Source organism: Manis javanica, chromosome 6 (assembly GCF_040802235.1).
Source record: "Manis javanica isolate MJ-LG chromosome 6, MJ_LKY, whole genome shotgun sequence".
NCBI lineage: Eukaryota > Metazoa > Chordata > Mammalia > Pholidota > Manidae > Manis > Manis javanica.
Genome location: NC_133161.1, coordinates 11,645,121 through 11,658,724, shown reverse-complemented (window position 1 = coordinate 11,658,724; position 13,604 = coordinate 11,645,121). Strand labels below are relative to the sequence as shown.

Genomic DNA, 13,604 nt, shown 5'->3' with positions numbered 1-13,604 from the left:
ACAAGCATAATATAGTGTGACAAGCAAAGTAATTGGATATGAACAGACGTGGCATAACTAGTAGAATAAAGCCACACCTTCCTTCTTCTTTTATTAACAAATGGAGCTTCCTCTGTGTCACGGGAAAAGCAAGGGCCCTTTTATGGTATGTTGGAAAATGTACTCCCCTCCTCCAACTGTCATCAACTTCACAGGGCTATAAATTAATCCTGGCAGAAGGTGGCTAAATCAGCCTAGTAACCTTTGTTCAATACTCCTCGAGAACCACTGAGAGGTAGACACAGCAAGTAAAAAGATGCGGCTCTAAGGTGAGTACTTTTCCCCATACAGCTGGTGCTTTGGACAAGTAGTGTCTCTTTTTTCTTTTAAAGTTTACTGTCTTCTCATCTGCTATGCCCATACTTTCCTCCTGGACCTCATATCATTTCCCTTTCCATAGATTATGAAGAGTGGGTGAGATAGTGTATGGAGTCACAGACTGGAGACGAGGGGAGGGGGAGTGTCTGTGTGTTTGAGGGGCAGATGGGGGAGGCCTAATGTGAGATGTTCCTCTCTCACTGGGAGAAACCAAGGTAAGGATAAACAGATGGGATCCTTCTGGTAGCGAGGTGGAAGTGGTGTGGATTAGGAGGAAGGAGACTGTCTCTCTGGGCAGAGAGGGAAATGGTTGTGCAATTCTTAAGGTTTTTAATAATAACCTGGTTTTTAATTATTCTAAAATTTTGTTTCATACAGAGAAGTTGCTTTAGGAGGGAGGGTTTCTAAGTAGAGAAGAATATCTGCTTTTAGGAATCCCTGCTCCTGACCTCTGCCTAGATGAAAACAGTTGCTGTGGTAAGAAAATGCCCAGGGTTGGTCCCAGAGTGTCCTGAGCCTCAGGCACTGAACCTTCTCCCCAGAGGATGCTGGGCAAGAGGTGCCTGCTTCTGGTTTGTAGAGGCTGGAAAGAAAAGTATCCCCCTGAAGAGAAACAACATCTGGAGAAGAAGGCAAATGACGGACAGTGGTAGTGAGTCATGGGCTGTATGTATAAGAAACTAAGTCAGGTATTGCAAGTGTATGGGGTGGGCCCCTTGGATTCCAGGTACTGCCTGAAATCCCACTGATGCTGGGGTTCTTGTTTATGGAGTCAAAGAATGAACTTCGCAAACACTCAGAGTAGGAGAGCAAGTGAGAGGCTTTTATTTAGAGATAAAGTAAGAGGAAAGAGCTCCTTGCTTGCACCGGGAGGGGACAAGAGAACCCTGGGTTGTGCACTGTCCAGGGGATTTATAGGTGGTTGAGAGTCAAAGGGCTAGGGATGCAGACCTGCCAGATGGTCCCAAACTGTTTATTTTTGAAGTGAGACTTTCTTATTGGTGGGTTATTCTTCAAAGTTAGCTTAACACAAGAAATTTGCTGCTCAGATTCTTTCCCAGGATAGCTGCTTCTTGATCTGGGAGCATATCAATTAAGACTGCCTGCCTTGCTTCCAAGATGGGCTGAGTTATTGTTTGTTTGATTAAAATGCAATCCTAGCTTTAAGATAGAATTTTTTTCTAAATAAGCTGGGCCTTTGAGCCAGCTACAGTAAATCTTACAATGGTATGTTTTAATTGATGCAGTGAAAATATAGGCTATGCTGAGATACTTTTCTTTATCTGGGGAGTATTCAAACTTGTAGGTCAAGTTGCTTCTGGCTTTTTAGTTTTAACTAATCTCACTGAAGAATGCTTCTATTCCTAGTTTGATATTTTTACTTTAGAGAATTGATGTGACTCTGGCTTTGCTTAATTGTTTAACATGGAGTTTTGGTAGGGGTCTTTTTCTGGAAGCCGTCACCCTACGCCGTCTAAACCCATGGTCCCTGTCTCACCACCTTTGGAGATTCAGCCACCGGATCTTTGAGCTCGGCAGTCAAGGAGACACTGCAGGGGAGAGGGGGTACTCAAGGACTGGTTTAAGCAGGTCTCTCAGGTTTTGCCCCAGTTCTACCCCTCACCATGGTTAGACCAAACTCCTTAACATTGATTCATAAAATGGGAATCATGATGTAGATATTTTATGTCTGATAATGTTTTCTCCCTGGATAGTACTCAATACTCAATGCTGATGTAGGGATTTTATGGGAATATAATATGGGTATATCTTACAGAGATTGGAGTAAGCCTTTGAATAATTTAGACTAGAGGAGAGACACATGATAGATTTTAACTAGTAAGAGAGAACAGTTCATAGTTAGGTCTTTCTTCAACCCCAAACCCAAATCTTAAGCTCTCCTTTGGCAAATTATCTGTAGATTCTTGCTCCTTATCCCCTTCCCCCATTTCACAATGAAGGTGCTTCTTTTCTTGGCTTATTACACATTAACCTGAAGGCTGCCTCAATTAAAATTGAAACTATACGCATGTGAAAATACAGAAATGGGCATGGCATTGGACTGGGGTCCAGAAGAGCAGGGCACAGGGGAAAGGAAAGTTAAAGAAGAGGTGAAATAAAAAAAGAGAGAGGGAGGAAATTTGTTGACTACATGGAGTTACAGCTTGTCATCGCATATATGTTGGTTTGGTATGGCTGGCACGTAGGAGAGAGAAGAGATGAGCAGCTGGGCACAGGAGCTGCCACGAAGACCTTTGATTATAAAGATAAAGAGTTTATATTTTATCTGAAGATATTGAAGACCTGAATATAGGAGAACCAAATGGCCCTGTTTGTGCTATAGAAAGATCAATACAGCTTCGGTGTGTTGAATGGATATCAGCAGCAGAGAGAATGGAAACTGGGAGCCTGAGCGGAAGCTGTGGTCACAGTTCAGGCCAGAAATGATAGCCTGAGTGAAGCACTTCCAGCAGGGACAGAGAGGAAGGAATAGATTTCTTTTTTTTTTGGAGTATGCAAGCAAGAAGTGCACTTTATTAGAGAAGTGAGGATACGGAAACAGCCTGCTAGACCAACGCGGGCTGCTCAAGAGAGGGTCGGCCAGAAGCAGATTTTAAGATGGGGAAAGTAGTCTAACTGAACTAACAGAAGAAGAAGAATCAAGAAAATTACCTAGGTTTTTAAAAAAATTATAATTTTATTCCTTAAGGTATTAACTATTTGAGGAGCAACCCATTTGGCAGATTGGCAGAAGTTGGGACTGGGGTGTGGGGAGAGATGATTTCATATTTAAACATGTTGAATTTGGTCAAGTCTGTGGGAACATCCAAGTGAGACATCTAAAAAGTAGTTGGAATATATGAATCTATATCTCTGGGCTAGAAATATGGGTTGGATTGTCCTCAAGTGTTAGAAGAAATCATAGTAGTGGTGGAGATTATTCAAGGAGAATAGATGGTGGACCTATGATGGAAATATAGGGAATATCAACATTTAAAGAAATAGGGAGCTACAAAGAAAATTGAAGAGGAGTCAGAAACTTAGGTGAAAACTGAGACTGAATGGTATCAAGGAGTCCAAAGGTGGAGCATTTTAAAGAAAAGGGAGTTGTTGATAGTGCCAGATGGTTAAGACAGTGCCCATTGTATCAGCAGCTAAATCATCTGTGACCTTGGCCAGAGCCGTTTCAGTGGAATGCAGGAAACTGAAGCCCTGTCAGTAACCTATGAGGAAGGTAATGGAAACAGTGTGGAATACTCTTTTTGGAAAGTTACCTATGAAAGGAAAGAGAGTTGTTGACAGTCGCTAGGGAACACAGAGTCATCAACAGAGTTCAGGGTGACTTAGGATGTCTTTACTAGGGGAGAGAGAAAATTCAGAGAGAGAGGGTGATAATGCAAGAAGGAGCAGGGACAATTGGTGGAACAAGATTTTCAAGAAATTCAAAGGGTGTGAGATCTAGAGAATAGATACCAGGATTATGCTTAGACAAGAGGAAGGAACTTCCCTTAAGCAGAGAGGGGGAAACATCAAGATATGGATACTTTGTATAGGAAAGCTTTGGCTAAGAAGCAGGGAGATGAAATAATTTCTATGACAGAGTCATTTTGTCTGTGACATTGCAGATGATATTGGTTGAGAATAAGAGAATAGGTGACAGATTGGGGCTTGAAAAATAGGACAGTGTTTGAATGTTCTTCTGTGCAAAATGAAAAGACCTGGAAAAATTGTCAGTTATCTGGCAGGGCCAGTATACTTGGGAGATTATGAGCCCAGTGGCATCTACATTGGGCTGAGTTGATAAAACCAGAATGTAGATGTTGGGGTGATGAGTCTCTGCTCCTTGGTTCTTGTCCCCGCCGCGGTGATGAGTCTCTGCTCCTTGGTTCTTGTCCCCGCCACAACAAAGAATTGAAGGGCAGAGACACAGTAGTGAGGCAGGATAAAAGTTTTATTTGAATGCACTCTAAGGGAGGAACAAGCTAGAGTCAAGGGAGGTAAAGGCAGGTTTACTTGCTGTAAGTCTGGGGAGAGGAAATCCCAGGGCAAAATACTTCTAAAACTGAAATCAGTCAAAGGGAGAAATAAAGTTTAAAACCCATCTATTGTTTACAAACTGCAGTCTGGGCTGTTTCCTACTCCAGCAGAAGCCAACCAGCCCTCCCCTTAACCTCTCAGGTTCAGATAAGCCCTTGGTTGCCTAGGTAATTACCCATTTATATGGAGATAAACAGCTCTCCACCCCTGAGGAACATGTGTTGATATGCAGATGCACTAAAGCCAGGCAAGATATTCTGGAAATATTACAATTTTACCCACATTTGTTTACCTGGGGTAGGAAGGGGAGAGTGAAGACTTAGGCTTAAAGTCTGGAAAACAAAATGGAATAGCAAAGTGACAAAGAGGCCACTGGAATAGCACAGAGACAAAGTGTAATAAGTTGAATAGTAAAAACTCTTTTGAAAATACACACTCTAAGAAAGGGGAGTGTGGGCAACCTCAGAGAGGGGGAGGCGCACTTAAGGATTTAGGATTATGTCTTTAAGGCTTTCAAGAATGGGGAAAAGGTAAAGGGTTGGTGGGCATGGGCTTCTCAGGTGGTCTCATGATGTGTGTCTCTGGTGAGAAGCAATATGTCATTGTCTAGAGCTGGTCCTCTAGGTAATTCCGTAGGACAAGCCTTTTGCTTCTCTCTTAGATGGTGGCCACTCCCAAGTACTGGGAACACACCAGTTAAAACTGCTTGTTTTGCCTTAAGATAAGTCGTTGCCGAATCTAACTTCCCAATTCTCTTTCAAAAGTGGACTATTAGCCTTAAGATAAGTCTCTCCTGTTCTTATTATGCTAATATTAGCATTTATTTAGGAAAATTAATCATAATGCTTGTCCCTTGTCTCTGCCCTATCTCAACTGCATTAGCTGGAGCAAGTCTCAAGGTCAGCCCAGATTCAGAGCATGCAAAGGGCAAGAGTCCTTTCTGGCTCTCTGGCTTAATCTGATTAACTCCCTGAATTCTTGGTGGGCGGCGCCCTCTTTTCATCCTGCTCATATCTGTGTTTGTGCTTAACATAGACGTTTGGATCAATGGTTTCAGTGCATAGCTCCAGATAAGGGAGCAAGGAGAATTGAGAGCAACTGTAGATGCTGAGGCCTAAATCAGTTAAGGATAGCATCCGGGAGGGGATGACTGATTAAGAGGAAATTAAAGGAGAATAGAAGCCTCAGTTTGATCAAAGAAAGGAAACAATGCAGCCAAAGAGTAAAAGGACAGGAGCTTCTTATCAGTAAATAGGAAGTAGAGGCTAAGAGTTGAGACCTGGAACAATCCTGGGAGGTGATAAATGCCAGTGAATAGCCCACATGTGGGGGTGACAGCAACAGCAAGGTGGTGAGAGTCACTGAAGTTGAGGGCTGTCTCGGAGTCATGGGGCATGTTTAACATTAGATCTGCCACAACTAAAGCAGAAAGAAGACTGGGAGACCCTCTAGCATCTAACCTCATTTTGTAGATAAAGAAATATACATTCAAATAGCTAAAATACCCCTCTGTTAGTATGAAAACCAGGACAAGAATTGAAGTTATTTGATTCCCAGTTCAGTCCACCCTCCAATACACCAAATTTTTCAAAACTTGGGTGTATGCATGATCTTCAGGGCTACTGTGAGCCACCAAATTTATACAGGTTTGTGTGCTGTGAACATGCAAGCAAGTTTTATGTTGTAGATCAGGATAAGGTTCATTTCTTTACCAGATCCTTAAAAAGGTTTGTGACACCTAAACAGTCAAATACCTCAGCATCAAGGCATCAGAATTGAAATAAGAAGACCTAGATTCAGGTTTCGTTACTTTTTCCCTCCCTGAGGGTACCCTCCGCTCTGCTGTGCAGAGTGGGTATGAAAACCAGTGACATCTGAAAGAGCTTTGTGAAGCCATCTCAACCTCTCATCCCTCTTTCTCCCGTGCGCTGGTTGATGCCAGGGTTCCTGTTGCCAGAGTTGAAGAATGAACTTTGCAAACACTCAGGTAGGAAAGCAAGGGAGAGGCTTTTATTTAGAGGTAAAGTGAGGCGACAGAGCTCCTGGTGCGCGCCAGGAGGGGGCAAGAGAGTCCGTGGTTTTTATCTTTTAGGTTTAAATGAGGTGTTATCATTGGTCCCAGCCTGAACGCTGCCTGTTTGTTTTAACTAATCCTGCTGAAAATTGCCTATATTCCTACTTTGGTATTTCTGTCCTGAAGAATCTGTGTGACTGCCTTTGCTTGATGTTTAACACAGAGTTTCAGTAGGAGTTTCTCGGCACATTGTTACATTGTTCTGACCATAATTATCCTGTTTCTCTTCTTCCCGAGCCCTTCCCCTACTCTGTCTAGACCCAGGGTCCCTGTCTTATGGTCACTCTTCCCTCTTTCCATCCAGTTCATTATGTCTGATATGTTTTCTCCCTGGACAATGCTCAATACCTCTGCAGACAAAAAAGAAGAGCGCTAGAGGTGTCCAGTTGCCTGGAATTAACCGTAATGGGTAGAAACAAACATGCTCTGGATTACGTTAAGAGGAATGCTGGTAATCAAGTCATCTTGCAGACTCCTTCATATTCTAATCACGATGCCTACCAATCCTTTGGACTAATAGGGTTTTGTGGTTCACTTTAGTCCCATTGTCTGTGTCTGTCTAGATGGCGAGTAAGCTCACTGGATTGGAGGTCCTTTTGTTCATCTTCTTCCTGACTGTATTGACCATAGACATCTTCCTGCTGCTGCTTGTGTTGGAAACTCCTCCAGGTAAGGGAGGTGCTTGTGGTGTCTGGGTTGGAAGGGTTGATAAAGGAGGTGCCTTCTGGAAGTCAAAGATAGCATTTTCTTCCTTCACTTCTCAGCATGCCCCCACATGGCATTATCCACATCCACCTAAAATCCACTTCCATAGCTAATTTAAGTCAATTTCCAAAAGATAGCTTTTTCTTTTTCTGCAACTAAACCTTGAATGCTAGTGACATTGAGGGTCTCCCAAATCCCATTTCATGCAATTTTAAGAAGACGCAAAATTAGGTTCATCAAGTGCCTGTTTTACAACTCTGAGTCATGAACATAGCCTTCAAGTCCTAGAGCCTTCAAGAAGAGAAAACAGTTGCGGTGACAGTGTCTAATCCTATCACATTAAGGAAAAGGAACTTAAGTTACAGGGAAGTTGAGGGCTGATTAACTTGAACTAAATATATCAATTACAATTAGCCTCCAGCCCATATTCTAAAATAACTATGATTTCTTCTTTGAAACCTTTCTGTCTCACACGGAAGTGTCAAACAGATGCCTTTTCCTCCATGTGCACATTATACTCCATATAATAAAACAATGTGTGTAATACAAAAAGCTGTTCTTAAGGAAAATGGAATTTGAGGTCTATTCTGCTTGATAAAATTCACTTTATAAATGTATATTAAGCATGTGGTAAAAAGAAATTGTGCTGATGGCAGAACCCTACCTATTCAGTCTTTCCACCACTCTCCACAGTAAGCATTAAAGTGCATTTTAGGAACAATCATGACTTTGAAAGATAATTTGGAAACCACTGATATAAACCATTTTTAGCCTATTACTACTTTTTTCCCTATTAAACTTTTTTTGGGTAACAAGTCCCATGAGATTACTACCCAGTGTATATGAATAAGTAGTTTCTTTCATTTGACATAAGCTAGATGATCACTCCTGCCTTCATCCTAAACCATACTCTAATTCATGCAGGGTAGTTCCACTTTTAACTGTTCTACATATTGGACTTCTTCTAAGATATTTTTGAAGATGTGTTGTCATAAGTTGAAAAGGAGCTTCTTTCTTTATTTTTTCTGTGGTAAGAATATGAGGTCTACTTCCTTAACTGAATTTTTAGCATGCAGCACAGTATTGTGATCTGTAGGCACAATGTTGTAATCAGAGCTGTGGGACTTACTCATCTTGCACAAATGAAATTTTATAAATGTTGATCAGCAACATCCTATTTCCCCCTACCCCTCATTCTCTGGAAAGCATCATTCTGTTCTTTGCCTCAGTTAAGTCTGACTATTTTAGATCCTTCATGTAAGTGGAATCATGCAGGGGCTCAGTGACTGGCTTACTTCATTTAGGAAAATATCCTCCAGGTTCCTCCATGTAGTTGCAAATGACCAAACTTTCTTCTTTTTAATTGTTCTTTATCTATTTTAGAAATTAGCCCCTTCTCAAAAACATGGTCTATACATGTTTTCTCCCATTCCTTCAGATGCCTTTTCATTTTGTTGATTGCTTCTGTTGGTGTGCAGAGCGTTTTAGTTTGATGTCATCCCACTTGTCTATTTTAGCTTTTGTTGCCTGTGCTTTTGGTGTCACATTCATGAAGTCATTACCAAGACCAATGTGATGAAGCAGCTCCCCTATATTTTCTTCTGGGAGATTTACAGTTTCAGGGGTCTTACGTTGGAGTCTCTAATTAAATTTTAAAACAACATTTTGTTTGAATGTATATACAAACAAGTGTAGGGGCTTAAAGGTAATAGAAATGTTTTGAGGTCTTTTTAAAATATAAACAGAGGCATTGAAGGGCACCTGTTATGCACACAGAAACTGTTGCCTCAAGCTTCAGGTGGAATTCTGGGTTTGGGGTGGCTCACAAAACCCACTGAACCAGAGCCTACTTCTGATGCTGTTATATCAGGGGTGGGGGTGGTTATAAAGGTGAGGAAAGGGGTTAACATCCAAAATATATAAAGAACTCACACACCTCAACACCCAAAAAGCAAATAACCCTAGTAAAAATGGGTGGAGGATATGAACAGACACTTCTCCAAAGAAGAAATTCAGATGGTCAATGGACACATGAAAAGATGCTCCACATCACTAATCATCAGGGAAATGCAAATTAAAACCACAATGAGATATCACCTCATACCAGTTAGGGTGGCAAACATAGAAAAGACTAGGAACAACAAATGCTGGCAAGGATGCCGAGAAAGGGGAACCCTCCTACACTGCTGGTGAGAATGTAAGCTAATTCAACCATTGTGGAAAGCAGTATGGAGGTTCCTCAAAAAACTAAAAATAAGAATACCATTTGACCCAGGAATTCTATTCCTAGGAATTTACCCTAAGAGTGCAGGAGCCCAGTTTCAAAAAGACATATGCATCCCTATGTTTATCGCAGCACTATTTACAATAGCCAAGAAATGGAAGCAACCTAAGTGTCCATCAGTAGATGAATGGATAAAGAAGCTGTGGTACATATACACCATGGAATATCATTCAGCCATAGGAAAAAAACAAATCCTACCATTTGCAACAACATGGATGGAGCTAGAGGGTATTATGCTCAGTGAAATAAGGCAGGCAGAGAAAAACAAGTACCAAATGATTTCACTCATCTGTGGAGTATAAGAACAAAGAAAAAAACTGAAGGAACAAAACAACAGCAGAATCACAGAACCCAAGAATGGACTGACAGTTGCCAAAGGGAAAGAGACTGGGGAGGGTGGGAGGAAAGGGAGGGAGAAGGGGAGTAAGGGGCATTACGATTAGCACACAGAATGTAGTGGGGGGGGCACGGGAAAGGCAGTGTAGCCCAGAGAAGACAAGCAGTGACTCTATAGCATCTTACTACACTGATGGACAGTGACTGTAATGGGGTGTGGGGGGGGACTTGATAATGGGGAATCTAGTAACCACAGTGTTGCTCATGTGATTGTATATTAATGATACCAAAATAAAAAATAAATAAAATAAAGCTTCTCCAAAGCTTAAAAAAATAAATAAATAAAGGTGAGGAAAGAGTAGCCAATGTTTAATGAAAGTGTTTATTCATGTGGAGTCAATAATATCTTCCCAGTTTACCTCAAAGATAATTGAAAGTGAGTGGGAAAAACATCAGAAACAGACAGAAAACAAATGTGTGGGACAACTGGATATCCACATGTAAAAGAATGATGTTGGGTCCTTACCTGACATAGTAATGAAAATTAACTCAAAATAGATCAAAGGTGGAAATGTAAGAGCACGAACTGTAAAACCCTAGGAATAAAGCATACATTTAAATATTTGTGACCTTGGGTTGGACAACAGTTTCTTAGACATGACACCCAAAACAATAACCAAAGAATAGGTAAATTGGACTTCAAAATGAAAAAAAAGTGTGCTTCAAAGCATGCTATCAAAGAAGTGAAAAGACACAGAAATGGCATATCTGCAATGCTCTAGTATCCAGCATATATAAAAAAGATCTTATAATTCAAAAAGAAAAAGAATCTAATTTTTAAAATGAGCCAAGGATTTGAAATGACATTTCTTCATAGAAGCTCTAGAAGGGATTGATAAGCCATGAAAAGATATTCAACATATGTCATCAGTTGTTTGGGAAATGCAGGTCAAAATGACATACCCTTCATACCCACTAAGATATCTTTAATAAAAAGACAGACAATAATAAATGTGGAAGATATGGAGAAATTGGAACCCTCAGACATTGCTAGTGGGGATGTACAATGGTGCAGTCATTTTGGAAGAAAGATTTGGCGGTTCCTCAAAGAGTTAAAGATAGAGGTAGCCATATTACTTAGCGATTCCATTTCTACACATGTAACCAAGAGAATTTAAAACAAGTTCACACAAAAACATGTATGTGAATGTACCCAGCTAAATTCTGTATAGTAGTCAACAAGGAGAAACAACCCAAATGTATATCAACTGATGAACAGATTCTTCGAAGTGTTACATCCATACAATGGTATGTGATTCAGCCATAAACAGGAATGAAGTACTGTTACATGGTACACCATGGATGAACCCTTGGAAACCTTATGCCAAGTGAAAGGTCACGTGTGTATGGTTCCATTTACATGAAATGTTCCAAATAGGCAAATCTGTAGAGACAGAGTGGATTAGTGGTTGCCGGGGTGGGGCAGAGAGGAATGGGAAGTTACCACTAATGAGTGTATACATCTTTTAGGTATTGATGAAAACGTCCTGGAATTAGACAGTGGTGATGTTTGCATAACTTTGTAAAGTACAAAAAGCCATTGAATTGTACACACTTTAAAAGGGTGAATTTTGTGAATTATATATATCTCAACAAAAACCAGCCAAACAGAGAGCAAATGTGTTTAACATTTGGAAAAGTGTTGAACATTGCATGCCAATGGAGGTACTAGTGATCATTGGTTGGGGCACTGGCTGAAAATTTGTTGTGACCTTGCCTGCTTCCTTCCTGGAGCTATGATTACATACAGATTTTCACCTTTGTCCTTTAATTCCTATGCAGGTACTTCATTTATTCCAGAGTGTCCGCAGATCCCCGAATCTGAAAGGATAGACTGCACACCTGGCCAGGTGGTGACAGAGGTCAGAGAAATGGGCTCCATGCTGTTGGCCTGCTGGGTTTTATTTAAAGAAATGAGTATGTGAAGTGGGGAAAGAGTGGTGGTGGAGTCGATTATGCACCTCCTATTTTATTCCTGCCACATACTCTGTTTTATACCCCATAATATCCTATTGGGATATTAGTTAGGACTGCATTGAATTTTGGTTACCCTTAGGCATTATAGACATCTCAATAATTTTGAATCTTCCCAATTATTTTTTATATAAGTACATTTCTCAAGTGACTTTTATGTTTTCCTTGATACATACTTTATTACATACGGCTTATGAAGTGTTTCCCCCTAGATACTCATATACTTAGTTTCTGTTGTAAATACAATCTATTATCTGTTCTAACTGGGACTTTGTTTATTTAATGCTTCTTTTATGATGAATTATTATTTAATACTTATATTTATATATTTACGTTATCTCATAATATATTAATTATATAACTGGCCAACTTAAATGTCCTATTGTTTCTAAAATGGCTTTTGTAGTTCTTTTTCTTGAGTTAAGTACTTATATCCTAGGAAAATGATGATCTATAGGAATGGAATTTTCAGTTCATAGGACTTGTACATGTTTATCTTTAGCTAATATTGCAAAATAGTTTTTCAAAGTATTTGTGCCAATTTACACTCCTGCTAGTAGTATAGAAGAGTTCACTTGCTGTATATCCTTACCTCTCTTGGTGTTTTCTCCTCTTTCAAGGTCCTGTTCTGTGCTTTGATTTGTATGCCCCTCATGACTAATGAAATTAAACACCTTTTCATATGCTTGCTTACTGGCTAGATGAATAATCATATTTGTGAAGTGTCTTTTCAATTTTTCTTGTCCAGTTTTTTCTATTGGGCTGTTCATATTTTTCTTATGCTTTGTAGTAATTATGTATTCTGGATACAATTTTTTTGATAGTTATGTAAGTTTTAAGTATCTTATTCTGTGGTCTGACTCCTCAGTCACTTGAGGGTGACTTGATGAAACATATTCACTAATTTTAATAAAATATACTATCAATTTTAATAGTGTAGTTTGTATTCTCTTTAAAAATTCTCACCTACTACTACAAGGTTAGAAAAATAAATTCCTATAATTTTCTCTAAAAAGCTCTTTTATCTTTCATATTTAGATCTACAATCACTCTAGAATTGGTTTTGCATGTGGTACCAAGTAGAAGTCCAGAACATTTTCTTTTTCTTGAATTACTAACAGATCTATCATCACTTATGAAATTACCATCTTTTTCTCTCTACATTATAGTGGCACCCTTACTACAAACTGCATATCTTTCTATGTGTGAATCATTTTTTAGGATCTGTAGTTTGTGCCATTGTTAGTTTGTCTGGTTTTTGTCAATACCAACTGCCTTAATTACTAGACCTTTATACTAGGTATTGATATAGGGGTGTGTATATCCTCTAAATCATTATTTTTCTTCAAGACTACCTAACCTATTTTTGGCCTTTTAAATTTCTGAGTAAATTTTAGAATCAGCCTGTCACTTTCCACATAAAATCTACTGAAAATCTGATCTTGGTCAGATAAAATTTACAGGTTAATTTTGGGACAACTTCCATCTTTATAAGAATGAATATTCTAATCCATGAGCTTGATAGAGTCATCAATTCATTGAGATTTTTGTTTTTGAAATTTTGTAGAGGTCTTAACATTTTTTTCCTAATTTTTTCTGTCTGATGTTTGATTTTAAATGTTATTTTCAACGTTAATTTTCCCTTTAGCTGTTGTATTGATTTAAAACTGATATTTTAAATATTCCTCCTATAACCAGAAATCTTCTTAAATTTGCTTGTTAATTATCTTAGTTTGACTATAGATTCTTCTGGATTTTTCCTTACACAATAATGTT

The 13,604-nt window shown here is 39.4% G+C and overlaps 1 protein-coding gene across 1 annotated transcript in view; it reads left to right on the top strand.

The window, feature by feature from the left end:
* LOC108399287 (maltase-glucoamylase) overlaps nucleotides 1-13,604 on the top strand; it is a 179,190-nt gene that overhangs the window by 82,671 nt on the left and 82,915 nt on the right. The window contains exons 50-52 of the mRNA XM_073239855.1: nucleotides 279-308; nucleotides 7,033-7,138; nucleotides 11,637-11,716. Coding sequence (XP_073095956.1) covers nucleotides 279-308; nucleotides 7,033-7,138; nucleotides 11,637-11,716 — 216 coding nt within the window. The remainder of the gene's footprint in view (nucleotides 1-278; nucleotides 309-7,032; nucleotides 7,139-11,636; nucleotides 11,717-13,604) is intronic.